The sequence below is a fragment of the Chlamydotis macqueenii genome, chromosome 3 (genome assembly GCF_036417535.1).
Source record: "Chlamydotis macqueenii isolate bChlMac1 chromosome 3, bChlMac1.mat, whole genome shotgun sequence".
In the NCBI taxonomy this organism is placed as follows: domain Eukaryota; kingdom Metazoa; phylum Chordata; class Aves; order Otidiformes; family Otididae; genus Chlamydotis; species Chlamydotis macqueenii.
The window spans coordinates 21436631-21456058 of NC_141558.1; the positions used below are offsets into that span (position 1 = coordinate 21436631).

The window sequence follows — 19428 nt, forward strand, 5'->3', positions numbered from 1 at the left end:
ACAGGAAAGTTCAGCCGGATCGCGTTTCACCCCCGCCGCTCCGCACGTTCCGAGGGGCTCCGAGGGGCCGGGCTGAGTTTGTTCATTCTGGGGAGGGGGTCTCGCTTCTACAGGGAAGCGCAACGCTTCCAGGAGGCTGCCGACCGCCCTGTCCCTCCACCGCCGGGTCCCCAACACCGCCACCTCCCCTCTGTTCGGGCTGTCACCTCGGCCGAGGCAGCCAGTGGGGCTGCCCTCCCTCCCTCCTCCTCCTCACCCCACCCGGCCCCGCCGGGAGCGCTTCCAGGCAGAGCCGCGCCGAGAGCCCAGGAAGCCGCCTCGCCACCCGGGACTGCCTTTGCCAAGAATCGGCGAGAAAGGCGACACGCCCGCCTCTTCCACCCAGACCCCGCTCCAAACACCTCTCCTGGGTTTCCCGGCCGGCGGGAGCAGAAAATAGCCTTCCTCTTCCCCGGCACCTCGCCCCCAACACCTCCCCTTCCCCGCCGCGGCCAGGCCCGGAGTTCCCGGTACACGGGCGGCTTCCCCGCCCGCCCCCGCCACGCGGCCCCCCACGGGGAACGGCCGGGAGGCCGGGGACCCGCTGGGCGGGGAGCCGCACCGAGGCCATCAATATTTCAGGAGCTCCTCAGCGCGTTTCTAATTAAAGGCTTGGGCGAGGCGCGCCCCCCCTCCGGCCCCCCCGTCCCCATCTTTCCGCCGCCCCCTCCCACTCCATGCACACACACACACACACACACTGGGGACCGTCTCCTTACGTCGGAGTGAGCCGAAGGAGTGACTGAGCCCTGCCCGGGAGAGCCGAACGAGGGGGAGGGACTGGGGGGGACCGAGGCGGGAGGGGAGGGAGGGGGCTTGTGCAAGCAGCGACGCTCCCGAGGTTGCCAAGTGGACTTTTATTGTTTTCCACCCACTTCCAAGTCGGTACTATCTGCCGTCTCATGTCCATCCTATAGCCTATATAAGCGGCTGCGCTGGGGCTGGCGGTGATGGAGTAATTTGTGGATACGACGGGAGCGCAGGGACGGGAGGGGGACGGGCCAGCCGCGGAAAACTCGGGACTGTCCGCCGCTGGCGGGCTGCTGCCGTCCGGGGAGAGCCGGGGAGCGGCTCCCGGGGGGCGGAAGACACCTCGGCTGCCGGGACGGAGAGACAGGTAAAACGGCCGGCAAGGGCCAGCAACCCTCCTTCCTCCCCGACTCCCTCCCCACGCCCCCACCCCTCCCGCCCCGCCGAGCCGGAGCGCTGCGTGCGGCGCGGCCGCGCCCGTGACAGCCGAGCCGCCACGCCGAGCGCGGGGCAGCCCTGTGCGGGACCGGCTGGCCCCGGCCCCCGCTGTGCGGGCAGCTGGCCGTCCGAAGGCGAGCGGTCCCGGGGATGAGGCAGCGTGCCCCGCCGCGGCTGGCTGCCGCTCCCTGCGGAGGTGGCCGGGGCCGCCCGCTCCCCTTCCCCGCACTGCGAGTGAAAAAGGAGGGAGGAAGGGGACGCTGGCGCTGCCTCTCCTTGCCCCAGGACGGCTGCCCCTCCTTCCCCCGCCCCAGCCGCGCACCGCCCCTCCCGCCGCTCTTGCCCGCAGCCGCGGCGCGGAGCCCCGCAGCGAGGGGAGGCGAGGAGGAGGGCTCGCTCGGGACGCAGCGGCCGCGGCGGAAAACTTTGGGGAAAGTTGTCATCCCTCGCTTGCGCTCCTCCGCTCCGCGGGGTGGTGCGCATCGCTGGCCCCTGGCGACTGGGGACCAGCTACGCCAGGGCGTGCGGGTCTCCGCGAAGCACACCGGCCGCGCCCCGCTCCGCGGCTGCGCAGCTGCCCTCCCGCGGGCCCCCCCTGGGCGGGCGGGGGCTGCCCGGGGCGCGGGAGCGGCCCTCCCCGCCGGGCGGGCGCTGCGGGGCGGCGGAGAGGGGCTCTGCCCGCCGCGGGGCGCACCTCCCGCCCTGCCGGGTCCCCCAGCCCGGCGCGGGGCTGCCGCCTTGTGCAACCTGCGAAGCCGTCTCCGCGCTTTCCTGCCGTAATGCTCCCGATTTCGCTCCCGATTTCACCCCCGTGAGTCTCCCCACCTCCGACCCACCCCCGTTCTTCTCTTCCAGTGGAACAGGAGGCCTCCCACAGCAGCGGACCCTTCCTTTCCATCCGCTGGTGCACCCTCCAGGTCGGACTGCAATGAGTGGACTGAGGTCTCCTGGGCTGCTGGGGCTGGTGCTCTTAATGCTCTCAGCAGGGTATTGCAAAGAAAAAACTGACTCCGCAGATTTGAAGGACAGGCAAAGTCTCTTAAATCTAATCATGGAGATCATTCAGGAACTGAAAAGGTACCACCTGGAGAAGGACAGTGGGGTGCAGTACTTCTCCAAGAACGACTATAACTTAGATCGAAGGGAAGTGGCCGACTACGGAGGATACCAGGATGAGCAGAGAGTTGGTAAGTCACAGTCCATGACTTAGGAGATTTTTTTTTTTCTGTAGGGTTCCTTGGTGAATCAGCCATCACATCAGGTTACTAATTATATCTCAAAAATTCACCGCTCAAAATACCTGCAGATTTCCTTTGGGATCAGAAACTGACACAGACCGCAAATTTGGAATAGAAAAACTCCATTCACATCTCAGAGTCTCTTACTCTCTGGGTAATGTACTTGACTGAAAGTCCAACTTCCTGTGTGTTGGCTTTGAACAAAACCTGTTAATAAGAGAAAAGACTTAAATGGGCTCAGATCAAAGAAAGGGATGGAAATGCTCTTTTTTTTCCCTGGAAGTCTACTGCTTTCTAAAACGTGCTTGGTTTTAGTGTTTCTTGGAAATGATCCTAGCAAGAATTCCCCTGCAGGACTACAGTATGCCCTTATCAATCTCACACCTAGAAGTCTTCCCTGCAGCTCAGCTTCATTAAACTTTTCACCCTGCTTGTTAGTCCCTTTTGTAGTGCCTTTGAAGTACTAGGGAACTGAAACAGAGTACTCCTCTGTCACTGGACAGGCTATGACTACTTTGGGACACCCCTGGGGTCCTCCTTCTACTCATTTGAATGGCTCTTCTCTAACCCCCAGTGCAAGCCCAGCTTGGTTTGTAGGATATTCAGGGCTGTGTAGAGCAGTCCAGAAGCAGTCGTACCAAGCCACAGTGATGGACAGTTACCGCTCAGTTTCATCATGTACTTCTGTGCATCCAGTTGAAAGCTGGTTTGGCTTCTCCTGCTGCCATGTCAAATTTGCTGTTCACTGTCACTCCCAAACCCCTACAGCGTTACTGCTGCTCATCTTACCCCTCCTACTGAAAGTGACTTTCTGAATATTTTCCAGCAGATGTTGGTTCACCTTTTTTCAAACTGGCTTTCATTTTGCTAGTATGCTATTTATTTTGCCTTTATTGATCGCATAAAGCTTCATTGTACCTTTTCTTAATTCTCATTCATATTCAAATATCCTCATGATTTGCATTTGTTGGTGGTTGTCATGAAAATGTTACTTCTCCATCTGGATGATTAATGAATATACAAAGAGAGACAATTTTGTTCCACTTAAGATCAGCATAGTGAGAACATTTTGTTTTATGAATGTTGAAAAGTTAAGGAGGCCAGACTAAGCAGGGAACCCTGATCTGCACAACTCTAAATCTCAATGTGGAACATGGGCATAGTTTTCGGCCACCCTACATGAGCATCTTGGTGTGAAACGCCTGGTTTGTGCAGAACAGTTACCTATGTAAATAACAAACCTACTGCACAGCAGATTAGTTGGTAGTGGTGTCATTGGCTCCTAGGCAGAATTTTTCATTTTGTTATTATAATGGAGTTATTCCCAGCAACTCTGAAAAGGAACTACTGCTTAGAGTCTTTCATTTCAGTTTGGGCATCACTTTCCCAGTGAGCCTGTCCCACGGGAAATTTCTGAGTGAAGCATGTGTGTTTTTAATGCTTTTCATGACATAATTAGGTCAAATATGATAAGGTCAATTTTACTTACACTGACTAAAGTTAGAAGTAAATGAAGAATGACTTTCGAGAAGTGTCTAACCTCACAAGTGAATCAGATCTGGATGGAAATGCTCTCTGCTTTATATCTGATAAGAGGTGCCAGGGGAATGAAAAAGGCTGCTTAGGCATTTATGGTCAAATAAATAAAGCACCATGTAGTGTATCATACACAATCAGCACTAGCTATCAGCATAGAGTTCGTAGCGGAAAGCAATCAAAGATAGCTGTAAATCAGGAAGACACAAGCGAGGGTTAGGGCTAAAATGGATTTCAGTAAACCAGTTTCATTTTGCCATCTGCTGAACACAAAACGCAAGGCGGTAAACCACAAACGCAGGGAGCCAGAAGAGAGCAATTTCCTTGGGATCATTTCCTGTGAATTTTATTTACTCCTGGGGAGAGGGGGGGAAGATTCCTGTAAGGAGATCAATCCAGTTTCATGATGACAGCAGGACAGTACTTGTACAAACATACCTGTGACAAAAGTGTGGATATATTTGCATAAGAGAATTAGAAGACACTAAACTGAACTTGAATATACCCTTTCTGAGCAACCTTGAACTAAAATTTCTGCAAGAATTTAAGTCCAGGTAAACTGGATAATGTAATTCATAAAGACCTAAAATCTGACTCTTAGTTAACTGTCATTATTTTAATGACTGCACACCTAACAGACATTACTGGTTTCATCATCCCAGTGTGTTTCACAGTGCATTTTACAGTGGCTTCTTAGGTAAAACAAATGCTTGCAATTTGGCCTACTGTATGCAAAGGACTTTTGACATCTGTCAAGATGTAGTGGTGATGTTTGCTGGACAGAGTTTATTCCCTTTCCTCATACTATGCTTGCAAGCATAGTTCCAGTCCAGCAGTGCGACTATTCTTTTTTTCTCTGTCCAACAGAAATAGTTCCCAGAGATCTGAGGATGAAAGACAAGTTCTTAAAGCATTTAACAGGTATGTTTTAATTTTGCATTGCTATCTGTCATTTCATATACCTACCATGAGTTGCAGTCTTCTTCCTGTGAGCTGTGCTGATTCATTACTTGCTTTTTCTTTATATTTCAGGTCCACTCTACTTTAGCCCAAAATGTAGTAAACACTTTCATCGGCTTTATCACAATACAAGGGACTGCACCATCCCAGCATGTAAGTGCCAAAACCAGAGACTTCCATAAAACATCAGAAAATTCTAAAATTGAACAGCTCTATGATGTACCGGTAGTGATACAATGTTAGAATACATTCCTTGCAATGAAGAATTTGGAGTGCTCTAAAATGTTCTAGGTATGCTTTACAGTGGTGCTAGAGCAGCATTGGCATTACAGGGAAGAAAACAATTTTTTCACTGCAAATACACCCTATAGAATGGCTGTAAACACTGCTTCCTTAGGTACTGGTGTATATGCCTCTTTGGTTCCAAACCAAAGGTGTTTGCTTTTCATTGAAACACATGACTCCTTTCGCAAACCTCTCGTATCTAATTTCTAGTGCTGCAAATTTAAGATAGGATCAGAAAGCCAAGGTGGGGCTATTTCCTTTTCATTGATGATTAATATACAACATATTTTATAGACATTTTATATTTTGACTGTTCAGTCACCAATCTACCAGTGATGTTGACAGTGAATCTTTGCAAGCCTTGTTTTCAGTGTATTGCAAAAGTGTAACTTCCTAAGGCTTAGTGAAAAAAAAAAAAAAAGTGGTGATGGACATAAATAATCAAATTCAGTTTACATCTCGTCAGTGTTGGCACCACAGGCAATTAAAAAAAAAAAAACCAAAACCCAACATTGACATTTATCAGTCAGTAGATGTGACTGCAGGTTCGTACTGAGGTGAACCTGTTGAGTAAGCAGATGCTATTTTAGTACAGCCTTTTCAGAATGGAAGCACACTTTATTTTACTTGTCTGAGGTCAACCAGTTGGGTCAGTAGCAGAGCTGGGAATAGAAACGAGAGTTACAGATTCCAAGTTTCAAGTATTAATAAATATTTAAGCCCAATATATTTTAAAGGCATATTTGTTAAGAATTGCAGACTTTTCCCCTGTTTGTAAGGCTTCAGATTAGGAATACCTTTGAAATATAAGGATTTATAGATAATGGCTAACCAGATCATGTTCTGTTTACATGGATGGAGATGGAAGTTATTGATAACTAGTCTGTCTTGAATAAGCCAAAGGTCATATTACCTTTTTCATAAGGATCCCAATAAAAACATAATTTTACTCAGCACTAATGAGTACTCCAAGCAACAAAGCTAAAAACTAGTTTGTCTTAAAAGTCTGAATTAGCCTTTTCCTTCTTACACATGACATACCCACCAACATAATGTCTGGGTAATGGAGGATAATCTATATGAATGGCAATTATAGCATATCTATGCTGTGAGCTAGGGATTGTTAACATTGCATCTCTAGGAAACATTAGAGGTAGTTACTCATTAATGAAATAATGCCTAATGAAAATCAACATCAGTCACCAGACTGGACTGACTAGCATCTCCTTAAAGTAACTTTCTTCTAGGAAAATGAGGTAAACAACCTGCTGTAATTCTTCATGCACAGTATGATGTTACTTTTTGATAATATCCTGATTTCAGGTAATACTGTTCATTCTATGTAGAAATCCAAAGGCCAAACAACAAAGAAATTTAAAGCATCTATGGTGCTGCAACAGAGGGGTAGTCAGTACAAAAGCATTTAATTGGCATACCTTCTAGCATCTAGCTGTACAGCATAGTAGCCTTGGCACCTAGAAAGTAATTTACTCTGCTGTCTGTCCATAACCAATTGTCACAAAATTTGCTTTCAGTTTGCCATGTTAAAGAAGAAAAAAATCTCTTCATTAGTGTTGTAGTTTTGCATTAGTATTGGCCCTTAATATGAGTGCATCAAAAAGCAGAAGGTACCTAAAATAAGAACTATTAACTATAGAACTGCTGTAGAAAAAACAGTTCTAGTAGTTTTTCGATGAAACTCAATACAGTTACGAATGAATTTGTATGATATGGTCACCTACTGAGGCTGGGCTTAACATTCCTAGGGCATGTATTTTGTCTAATTTAACAGTTTTTCCAGGAAGAAAATTTGCATTACTTAATATTATGTTGATAGACTTGCTCACTGAGGACTGGATTTCAAAGATGGATGAGCACTACTTATTGTTGCTCCAGTACGGAACTACTACAGTCAACATTTAGATCCCACATCTAAGCAGAGACACAGATGTATACATTTCCATACATACACCCACTTGGAGAGCCTCCAAGCACATTCATGCTACTTGGTTATAGATAGTATATATCCAGAAGTCAGTTGCATAGTTGCATGTGCCATTAGACATGGCTTTCAGTTACGCAATCTTCACACACTCAATTTCTAAGTCTACGGAGCTGATTTTTACACTGTTGCAAACTAAGCTCTTCATTGAACTTTCTTACAATAATAATTTGCACACCATTATCACTTTTGATTTTTAAAGACAAAACTGGTTATTTTAGTAATTTATTTATGCTCTTTTTTCATGACAGACTATAAAAGATGTGCCAGGCTTCTTACTCGGTTGGCAGTAAGCCCAATGTGCATGGAAGGATAAAGGTAAGCTTTTTCATAGCAGTAATGACATTCTGCTGCACAGCAAAGCAGTGAATTTGTATTTCATACATGAAAATTCATGGAGGTATAATAACAATTGTCCTTTGGCTAAGGTATTCCCCTTTCAGAGTACTGGAAGTAACTGGCTTAATCTGGCAAGTGCTGGCAATAAAAAGAGTACCCCCTGCTGGAAGTCGTTATATAAAAGTGCATGTGCATCAGCTGTGAATTATTCATGGCAGCATACAGTTAGCAGATACCAAATCTGCTGTTGGAGAACAAAACACAACAGCTGTAGCTGATTTTTCAAGAGTTGACTCAGTACACAATTGCCTATATTGGCAGCAGCAGCCCTTTTATATGTGCAGCTGTAGATCTGTGGTGTCCATTTTAGCATGAGTTAATATATATATAGCTATACACATCAAAGCTTCATAAATGCAGATAGGTTGCAGGTGCTTTTATAGTAATTCAATTAAAATGTATTATTAGTAGCATTGATAAACTAACTTTAAGCTACTCTGATTCCTTGGGATTTTCATTGTGTTCACCTCTCATGTCTACGGGTTTACTCCCTCCCTTTTTGCCTAGATGTACTTCTAATTCCCAAAATGCCTTGGGAATTTCACCATGCTCAACATAAAAACAAAAAACCAACCAACCAAACAAAAAAAAAGTACTTCCAATCTGTATTTCTAGAAAACTGACACATAAGAATACAAAAGGATTAATTTACATTCTGTCCTCAACCTTTACCTGAGAGAAAAATGTGACCCCTGACTAAGGGGTATGTAATAACCTGTATGGATTTGTCAGGAACAAATGCTGTCAAACTAAGATATTTCAACTCTGTGACAAAATACACGTCTTGTGGAGAGAGTCAGTGAGAAAAAGCAATAAATGTTAAGCATCTTAGTTTTATTTTTTTTTAAACCACTGACAGTGTTTTGCATGGCATTCTCACAAGCAAGCTAGGGAAATGTAGTCGAGATAAATGTAAAACTGGCTGGAAAAAATATACAAATAAATTATTAGTGCTTCACTATCAACCTGGAAAATGCATTGAGCAGTTGCACAGCTTCATTATGGGTATGGTATTGTTCAATATTTTCATTAATAATGTGGTTGATAGAAGACAGTATATTTATGGATGTCAGTAAGCACAGGAGAAACAACCATGATAGACTACAATCTTGAAATTGAAAATAATCTTGGAAAACTAGCTGAATAGTCTAAAAATAGGATAAAATTTAAAGAAGGAGCAGAATTATGAAGTCAGGCAGGAGCAATCAACTGCAGAAGCACATGGCAAGTTATGAATAGCTACACAGATAGTTCTGTTGAAAAAGGAAGGGGTTGTAGTGGATCACAAACTAAGTGTATCAACCATCTCACACTTGAAAAAAAAGACAAACAACTTACTGGAATTTATAAACAGAAATATTTTTTTATAAAACACTTGAAATAATCACTGTTGCTGGAATACTGTATTTAATTAAGGACACCACAAAGACATATGGGTGCTTCTTTTAAGAGTCCAAAGAAGAGCAACATGGATGAGCAAAGACCTAGAAAACTCAATTTACAAGAACAGCTAAAAGGTATTGGGATTATTTAATCTAAAGAAAAGACGACTGCAGAAAAACATGATGGAGCTATTCAATTTAATAAAAAGTGGCTACAAGCCATTCTCTCTCTCCAGTGTGGGTAAGACGTAAGTTGTTTAACTTTGCAACAGGAAAGGATTTCAGCTAGACATTACAAAAGACTTTTCTAATGGCAAGGGCAGACGTAATATATTAAATAATTAGATGCAATTCAGCATCCTGACTTTATGCTAAGTTCCTCAACATTTATTTAAATATTTTCTGTCTGACTTCCTAAAATAAATCTAAACTAGCCCAGCTTCAATGCAGAATGTTTCTAATGTCCAGTAACTGTTACATTACTTGTTGTCTTAATTTGAAACATGCAGCCATGGAGAGGAATCTTATCCATACATCCTGTGTTCAGGGATGTGTATAGTATTAGGGCAAATAAAAGTTAGCAAATAGGTAAATCCATTGGTCTAACTAGGAGAAATGCCAGGGATTCAACCTGTCAATTGTAAAATCCAGAAAGCAAGGAACAAATTAGCAATTATATAATAATACTCACCTGTGAAAGATAGGTGAATACTCTTATTACCAACACTAATAAAGCAGATACATCAGACTAAAGAATTATTTTCTCCCTTTCCTTAGAAAGTTTTATCTGTAGCTTTACGTCCTGTCATGTAAACCCAAACTCATAATACGGAGGAACAGTAACTCAAGTAGTTCACATCTCAAGCTGGGAGTCTATTTTAAAAAAAGTCCATCTCATTTTGCCAAACACCTCCTTTGCTCAACTAGGAGGCATGTTTCAATGTAACAAGCCTCCACTTCTGTTATTCTCCACACAGACACAAATCATGAATAGTATCAGCACTCTTAAGCAACCTCAATTAGTAGAAATAAAGACTGTTCTCTACCACATATGCCGTGTCTCCATAAAATTAAGCATCCTTCCTCCTCAAAGCTTTTCCACTGCATCAGTTCAATTTGTGTGGGTAAGATATCCCCTCTCGCAGAAAAGTATAATGCAGGCTTTATTTGTTTTCATCAGTTTGTGGACTGAGCCATAGAAAAATGGGTTCTTTTTGTATTTTTCCATTTACTAAACCATCCTTTTTCTCCACAAAGTGTATAGTTTTCACTAGTCACAGGTGTTTTCAAGAAGTTTCAAAGTTTTGAACATAGTACCACTTATACAGAGCAAAACAAAATTTCAAAGCCATTTCTTATTTAAATGTCTCTCTAGTCTAAGAAAAGTTTGCAGTCTGGCAATAGGTAAACACTTGTTTTCTGCCATAAGGCTACCAGTTAGTATCAGTTCTAAAGCTCAAGCTAACTCCTGAATGTTAGATAATAAGATTTTCTAACATTATACTACTCCACAAAGGTCTAGATTCTCAGCTAGAATTTAACCATTTATATTAATTGTAATCACAAATACATTTAAAAAAAAAATCTTTTTAAACTCCTGTGTTATAAACTAGTAAAATAACACATTCTTAATTATCCACACCTACTTTTTTTTTTTTTCCCCAACAAAACAGATTTCCTGTTGAGCTCATTGGAGCCTTATGAGTGGGCTAGGCTATAGATGAATTACTGATTTCTGATACTTTGGAAAACTGGTAGTTTTGGTGCGTTTTTCAGATCCATGAACATCTGTCCATGTTTAGAGATCAATTTAGGTGGAAGAAAAAGAAAAAAAAAAAAAAGATAGATTTGGTCTTTATTTGTACTTAAAATGCATTTTGGACTATTGCAGCTTTAAAGCACACAAGATGCTGAAACTCAGTGCTAAGATCAGAGAAAATAAGATGCAAAACCAGGAATTAGGCATTGATATCACAGTACATACCTAAGGAAGGGGGTGGGTGGGTGTGATACAATGCGCCTCAAGAAGCCTTCACTTTTTCTCATTTATCCTACATATATGTAACTGGGCTCCATGTTCTCTTTTTGTAGAGCGTATGCTCACCTTTTGCCTGTCCCACAGATTTAAGCAATGCAGGGGCACAGTAACAGCCCTTTTACGTGCTGAGATGATATGAGTGAAGCCAGAGCAGCGTATTTGTATTACCACATCCCTTGTCGTGTTCCCCAGTTGCCACCAGCAGTCTCAGACTAGTTTTATTCTGTAACACCACCTCCTTCTGATGTTCAACACAGCTGTGCTACAGTCCTGTCCTTGATGCTCTTTTTTTGTTCTGTCCTTCAGCCTCATTTTTCTCCCACTTTCCTAATAGTTCCCATACTCCATGCTTGCTTTGCTCCACCCCATGCAGATACATCCAACAACCATTATGCTGTCTGTATCTGCAGCAGGTAAGAAATGTCAGGAACAAGATGCCTGAAGTCTTTACCTAAAGTTCCCAATTCAGAACTTGTGGATTTCCAGTGAGAGGGTGATGAATCTGAAAATCTGGCCTCTTTGGCAGCATTTGTCACAATCGCTTTGGCTACAGTCATACAGATTTTACTGGTTTTGTTTGAAAGCTGCAGGTGCTGCTGTTGGTGCTCTCCCTTTTCCGCTATCTGTTCAGTGTTTGCTAGAGACCAACACTGATTTCATAACGTATGGTTAAAACCTCTTGGTACCATAAAGAGTAGTTCAAGGACTAAGGACTGCAGTATCACGCATGATTACATATTTCCGTCTTGAAGATTTCTTCTAATTACTGTACTGACAAGTAATTATATATTTTTAATTGTTTTGGTAAAGTTTCTACAGTTATTTCAAATGAACAAAATAAAAGTAATGACATAGTTTTACACTAATAAATACAAGACTAGTGCAAGTAGTAGGAATCTCAGGCTAAGCAGAGAAAACAAGCTTTATATACTGTATAAAGTGCACAAAAAAATATCTACCAATTGCTTGTTTCCTAGAGAAACAGATATAATTAACAATATTTAAAAGAAATGCAACAGTATTTCCTGCCTAAAGTACATGGTAGGCCAAGAATAAATACGTATACATATGAAGGTCAAAGATTCTTTATAAAATTCCTAATAGCTAAAGCACACTTATAACTGAAATTTCCTTTGGAGCTTAACAAAATATGTGTAAACTCCTCAAGATGTGTTGACCATACTAGTAATACAATGTTAAAAAAGCTGAAAATACAAGAGAAGCTTGGAAACTTTAAATACATAAAGAGAGAACTGAAATACCACACTAAATATCCCATTCCTGTACACCATATTATAGATTCATTATTTCAAACTATTCTTAAACCAAAATACCTGGGCTTTTAAGTTTTCAAGTGTTTTGTAACAATGCAAACAACAGCCCTTAATTGCTTTCCCTCTTGCACAGTTTCTCATTCAGACTAACATCAAGTGCAGTCAAGAAATGTCAGACACTTTAATTTCATAAAAGAAGTGAAGGTGGAATTAAGATGTTTTGCATATTATTCAGTGAAGGCAGACCCTTTTTTTTTCTAGAAAGTATAGCTTGGTCCATCATATACAACTTCCCATGACATGTTCAATCACCTTTGCCTGGTGACAGGAAATAGTTCCCAAGGTAATAAATTTAAGACTTTTATCAGAACTATTGCTTCAAATTAAATAGCCAGCCAGCGTACATGGTTACTAGTGTGGCACAGTCCAACTTTATTAAGAGGCAATTCTGAGCTCTCCTTACTATGGGATCTCTGTGGCTACACCAGATGTAACTTTAAGAGCTTTATCCTCTTCAATCCATGGATCTCTCTGATCTGATGCTCGCATTGGAGCACCAGGAAGGAAGGAATTTTGCAATGTGAACACATGGAAGTTCTGCTACAAAATACTACTGGCACAGTATTTTAAAGTTTATATTGATATTTAAAACACTAAATTCTTCTCTTACATAGATTAGTTTATTCTTACAGAGTTTATCATCATACCTGATGATGACTAGAATCAAACTTGGAAAGCTGTAATGTGCCTTTACGATAGCTTTAATTTGTGCTTTTAAAAATTGGAACAATGGTATGGTTTGGTTGGTTTCAGCTAATATTGCTGGTAGGGTTTGTGGTTTGGTTTTTGTTTTAGCAAAGGAGAACTAAGAATTGAATGAAAGAGGAGAAAGGAGTTGTATAGCTACCTATGTTCTCAACAGAGACTGTAGTCAAATAGTGTTCAGGATCTCCTGCCATCTGCCAGTCTGCCAGACTACCTGCCATCCTTCAGCTAAATTCCAGTCTAATTTTCCTAGACTGAAGCATGTAACATAGACTATGTGAAATAAACAAACAAAAAAAAGTACAGCAACAGATTGATCAATGCTGAAAGTCCGGGGCCTTTTAAAGGGTTTCTGAAAATGCCAAGGGTTTAGAAAACTGCAACTTAGGTGAGCACTAGGAATCTAAGACCCATAGCTTTTGATCAGATATCCATACAAAAGCAGGTACAGATGAGATGACAAATGAGCATCGTTTCCACTCCCAGATTTTCACCCTCAGTGAGCTGCACATTCTCATTAGTATTAGTACTGAAAAAAATACTTATCAAATTCTCAGTGTTTGTCAGTTGTACCACACACTGATCAAAACAAAAGCATGTTAACTTGTTCTTAAACATAACTTTTAAGCATCACAACTTAAATAGGGTACAGTAGGGGCATACATACAGAAAATAAGCTAGATGAAAATGCAAGACAAAGAAAATTTACGTCAGTTTCCCCTCTAAGGAAGGATATTAAAAAAAAAAAATGTATTTGTCCTATCTGCAAAGCCAGAAAAAACCTTAATTACATTAAGCTTCTCTGTAACATCATTACATTTCCTAATGCTTTAAAAAAATTGCAAAACTAAATATACTACTAACAAGTATTTCTGTATGCACCAATAGCTTGATTTCCAATGGATTATGTCAAGTCTGACTGACTTTGCATTCAAATGATTCTATTACAAATTACAGTTAAGCAGCAGGAAATGTACAGAAACTCAAAGTATCAGAGAATTCACACTCGTCACAGGAAAGGCAGTTACATATGTTCAGACAGACAATATGGAAGTTTTAACTGTGAAAAATGACACCAGCAGAACTCTAATTTTAGAGAACCACTGCTTTTTATCTCCTACATGGACTTTTGGTGTCTGATACACAAGCTTCAGCTGAATCTCTTCGCATATAAGTGCAGTGTCTTTCACCTGTGCAGTCCCTGTTGACTAATAGGACATAGTGCATTTTTTACTTCAAAATAAGGACATTAACAAGTTGTCTTAGAAACACATGAAACTGGGTAGACAGATTTGCAGCATTCAATGGTCACCTGTCTAGAAAATGTGGTTGCAGGAAACAAACTCAGAAGTTACTGGAGAGAGGATGGATTTCTAGATATCTATACACAGAGATGGTTACATTACATTTTCTGAGAAGGCTTAAAGGTGTGGAGGAAAATGGTTGTGGAAACCTTCACTGCTCAACCTTTGAATTAACATTTCTAGAGCAAAGACAATATATGTATATAAGCAAAGTGAAAACCTGTAATTTCATAACAGTAATTTTGATACCACTGTCATAGAATGGTTTTGATTTCATTCCAAGAAACTATTTTGGGAAGAGTTAATAGAACAGGCAGCAAATTGAACCACTGCAGCTCCTACTCAGTTTGTGTGGCCTCAGTGTTTGCACATCCCAGGGGCTATATTTATATGACTGAATCTCAGAACATTGTTTCTATTTGTTTCTTGTTTATATGAGTCCAAATTTCTTCATTAATAGGCCCAATGACACATCAAATCCTTCCTAGATCCTTCAAACCTTACCTTGACAGATTTGTATTTCTGGACATCGTATCAACAGCTACCTGACAGTGAGACACTAAGACAAAAATTTGCAGTCTGTTAATACTGTCCTTGAAGTTTATTCACATTCTGACTTCACAGCTGCACTCATAGGAACAGGCTAAACATAACTAAGAGCACATTTTGAATACATAGAACTGTATTTTCCAAATCTGTCTACCTAAAATGAACCAACATGAAAAGGGACACTTTCCATAATTTCAGCATTGATTAACAAACAAAACAGTAATTTAAAAGTCAGGCTGATATGAACTAAACTGAGGTAAGTCAGGAATGTACTATTATATCTTTCTGAAATTATTACTGATTTTTCCAGTTCTATTTAATATTTTCAATATGATAAATATTTTCTTAAACACATGTATGTGAGTATAAAAATGATTAGTGTCTTTTTTTTTTTTTTTCTTTCTTTCTTTTAATCCACCAGATGTTACTGCCATGAAAAGAAACACCAAGAACCAAGAGAAGTGCCTTGGAAACCAACAGGGAAATAGAACTTATTACCTTTATAACATATTCCATTGTGAACAAAAGATTTATTTTTGCAGATTGACAGACTACTTCCCATAATTCTTTTAACATGCATTTTGTATGTCGTCAACAGTTTGCAGATTTACATTCTTTACAGTAACATAACTGCCAGTAGTACTTAATGTTCCATACTTAAAACACACTTTACAACTGATGTGTGATGCTGCCAAAAATTATGTAAACACAAATATTTCACCAAGAAAATTGATGTTCTATTGCTTAATTTACAATTTTAAGGAATGTTTGTTTGTATATCTAGAACTACAAAAGATCTGCTCCACAGTAGTTGTGGTCACTTGATATCCTTCATGCTTATGCAATTTTTTAAAAGTTTGGTTAAAACAGACTTGCATTGGGGTCACATTGTACCCTAGGAGTACAAATTGCATGACAAACAGGAACGTAATTCCAAGTACACATATTTTTTGGGACAGTGGAGCATGGATTTTGTACACAAACACAAGCTGCCATTAATTTACTTTATATAATAAATGTATAAAACATTCCAGCGAACGTGCAATATGTAAATACTGTAAATAACAAGCGTAAGTAATAAAGTGTTTGGTATTAAGTTGTTCTCAGTTTGCTTTCTGTTCACCAAATCCACATAAACAAGCTATCTTCCAGTAGCTACTATCATGTATCCACACTTAAACCTCTTTCCAGTAAGAGTGCACTAGACTATGACAGAAAGGTATACCCAACCAGTCCAGTGACTGGACACTCTACGGATTTGTGAGGCTGGACAGATCAGTGTGTTCCAATCCCACAAAGTGCCCAGACCACGTGGCTTCTCCAATTCTCTACAGTATTATAAATTTAAATATATTTTAATGACAAATGCTTGGTTTGGGTTTTGGTTTTTTGAGGGTGTTTTTTTTTTTGTTTTGGGTTGTTTTTTTTTTAAATCTGCAGTCCATGATACTGCAAGGCAATATAATCAGTAAGTGTCCAATAAATTATTTCAGTATCATACAATTTTTAAGGAGTCAGTGAACACTTACTCAAGAAGCCTTGAAACACATCTCCCTTTCTTTCCTAAATCAGATATTAAGTCCAGTTTTCATAATAAAATGCCTCAAACAGGAAGATAATTTTTATATGTGATCTGTAGATGAGCCTCAGGTACTTTTGTCTTAATATGGGCATTTAGCTTCCATTTAATACTCAATTCAAACAACAAAATGTAAAAACAAAACCAAACATACCCCTCCCCACCCTGAGAAATAGCTAGGAGCTGGGATTCTTGAAATTCACACTTAAGAGCCTTCAGCATCTAGCTCTTTAGAATAAAAAAGAAAAAAATGGCAGAAGTACAAAATCCCATCCTAGAATATGGCTGTATTTAGTAAGGGAGAAGTACATATTTTGTGTTTGCTTTCAGTGATCTCTAAATACAAAAGCTTCATTTCTCAACGGAAGTAATATATGCATACCAAGAAATTGGTAGTCAAAGGAATCTACTGCTACAGGACTCACTTAGCTGCCCATCTGCAGTAAACGTGGGTGGAACTCTGTCCTTCTCTGTGGTTCCAGTGACTGAAACCAGATCACAACATACTACTTAACATGGGAGATCGAATTAGTATAAATCTTTATTTTTGCAGTAGGACACCTGAAATCTGCTTAAATAAAAACTTTCCATAAAATTTCCTCATAAAAGGAAACTAGTAATTTATTTAATAATTTTGATAAATGAATATAAATAAATTAATCCCATGAAAAATTTCTCTAGATTTAGAAGAAGTCAGCATACTTTGACAGAAGGTACAACTATACAATAGCACTTTTTTTTTTTTTTTTTTAATTTAGCCTTTCCTGTAAGCTTACTACCTAACCTAAAACAAGCTGTAGTGGGGGAGAGGGGGAAAGAGTCCTCAGTTCCTTGTTTTTTCATTTAACATTACATTTTTCATGAGTGTTATTTTAAATCTGTAAGAGCTTAGTCATCCGTATGACACATAATTTGTGTATTAATCCTATGTTCACTGTTTCTCTTGGAACCCAAATAACTGTATTGTGCAACTGTCCTTCCGGAAGGCAATTCCTGTTCTGTATTTCTGTATTCTACAAATTCTTCTAGAATACCTTCTCCTCCACTAAGGATAAAATCAATCAATCAATTTTTTTTTCTCCTAGTAGTGCTAGTGAATTATTTAGTCAATAGATTACTTGCTGAAAATATACTTTAGGGCTGAAACTTTTAAAATCTGAACTGAATTTAGCACAAATAGTTTTGACTACCATCACTTTACAGGAAGATTCCTAAGCCTAGTGAAGATAAACAACCATACCCTTTTATTTCCTTTGTGCTACCTCAAAGATAAAGATTTAAGACTTCTAAATCTTTAATATGTAGGAAACTATAGGTTCAATTCCTACTCAGTTGTGAATGGGAAAGCACAAACCACCACGTTCTCAATCTTCTCAATTATTTTACTTTCACTGGAATACTTTAAATGGTCATTCTGGCAGAGAATAACATTAGATGGCACCTAAATACCTCCACTTCTGAGGTTAGTGCATTAAACCACATTTAAGATGGTGTGTCCCTAACTGCCCCTAATTTTTCCTCATTTATTTTGTCAAAGCATTCATAAAAGAAAAGGAAAATAATTTTTTTTCCAGAGTCAGTGCTTGATCTGACCTGAAATATAATATATATTACTCTTTGTCCCTGAAATGAAACAGCTATTAATTTGCAAATTCCTAACTTGTTCTTTAAAAGTCAAAATTATTGGTAATGCAATAACGCACAAAGATCCTGATTTCTGTATTTAAGCATTCCATCTACCACTTGCCTTTTTGTAAGCAGGTTCTTAAGTTTTATGTCTGATTGAAATTTTAGCAGAAAACAGAAACCTCACTAACACAAACATAGCTGTTCTACAGCAGAAGTCCCAGGAAACTTAATCCCCATTGTGCAGGCTGCAGCACACACAGAGTGACACCAGGATTCCTCCCTCCCCAGGAATAACAGTGTCCTCTATTGAAATGTATCCCTGTCCTAGAAGGGAGAGTGACAAATACAGAGTCTACTTTACTAGTTTGGAAGGCAGACAGGAGCAAAATCAAGGCTAAATAAACAAGAAAGAAAGTTTTACAGATCCAGTTTTACAGATAATGTGGTAATGCTAGTTCATACTGATGTTATTCAAAATAGGAAAATTATCATGGTACCAGTTACATTACCGATCTCCATACACTTACGTTTCTAAGGCAGAAATGAAAGGTAACGTTCAGACACACGGGCATGGATTTTTACAAAGCATTCACTTTTTGTCCAAGAGCCGAACTTTCTACTTACTGGTCTTATGTTAACTTTATATTATGTTACAGATGGACTATCTTCAGGGTGAACTATACTCTTAGAGAACATTTTGTCAGGCTATCCATTCTACTGAGTAAATCCGAAAACACTGACACTCACACAGGAACTGGGATTGTAGCAATTTTTTCATTGATTATATTGCATGGATTTGAGTATTTTACTACTATGAGATACAAAATGTACATTTCACATTTAGGCTTTTAAGCTGACCTGTTTTGTCCTCAAGGTAAATGCTATGTTACATATACTTGTATCAGTGTGCTAGGAATTGACCACAAGACCAAAGGAAGACTAGCCAGAGAAGTCCCATTAACACAAATCACTTATTTCTGAAACAAGACCATCTTAATTAGTATAAAAAAAGTACTGGAACAAAAATTATTTCTTCTTTGAATAACTGAGCAATTAATCTGATAAAAAGCCTCATTTTCACAGGATCCTGACAACACACACAGAAGTTTCGCGTGCTTAAGCTTTGAAATAGTGCTAAGAGCAATGTCTGTCTGAGGGCAGGCAGTTCTTTTAGTCTAGCAGGCTCAATATGAAACAGCTTCAATCCAAAGGCTGTCTAATGACACTAGGATGACATGCCTAAGTTATCATATGTGAACTA

The 19428-nt window shown here is 40.2% G+C and overlaps 1 protein-coding gene across 1 annotated transcript; it reads left to right on the forward strand.

Annotated features, from left to right (window-relative positions):
• Nucleotides 1–1079: 1079 nt before the first annotated feature.
• ALKAL2 (ALK and LTK ligand 2) lies at nucleotides 1080–17587 on the forward strand. Its single transcript, XM_086744516.1, has 6 exons — nucleotides 1080–1156; nucleotides 2083–2414; nucleotides 4869–4922; nucleotides 5034–5114; nucleotides 7500–7566; nucleotides 15381–17587. The coding sequence occupies exons 2-5, from the start codon at nucleotides 2156–2158 to the stop codon at nucleotides 7562–7564; spliced, it is 459 nt and encodes a 152-aa protein (XP_086600642.1). The 5' UTR covers nucleotides 1080–1156; nucleotides 2083–2155; the 3' UTR covers nucleotides 7565–7566; nucleotides 15381–17587.
• The last annotated feature ends 1841 nt before the right edge of the window (nucleotides 17588–19428 follow it).

Bases quoted from the DNA above. Each gene is read 5' to 3' on its own strand.
- ALKAL2 (XM_086744516.1), top strand. From the start codon at position 2,156: ATGAGTGGACTGAGGTCTCCTGGGCTGCTGGGGCTGGTGCTCTTAATG. The intron at 2,415-4,868 runs GTAAGTCACAGT...TCTGTCCAACAG, and splicing joins CCAGGATGAGCAGAGAGTTG to AAATAGTTCCCAGAGATCTG. The intron at 5,115-7,499 runs GTAAGTGCCAAA...TTTTCATGACAG, and splicing joins GGACTGCACCATCCCAGCAT to ACTATAAAAGATGTGCCAGG.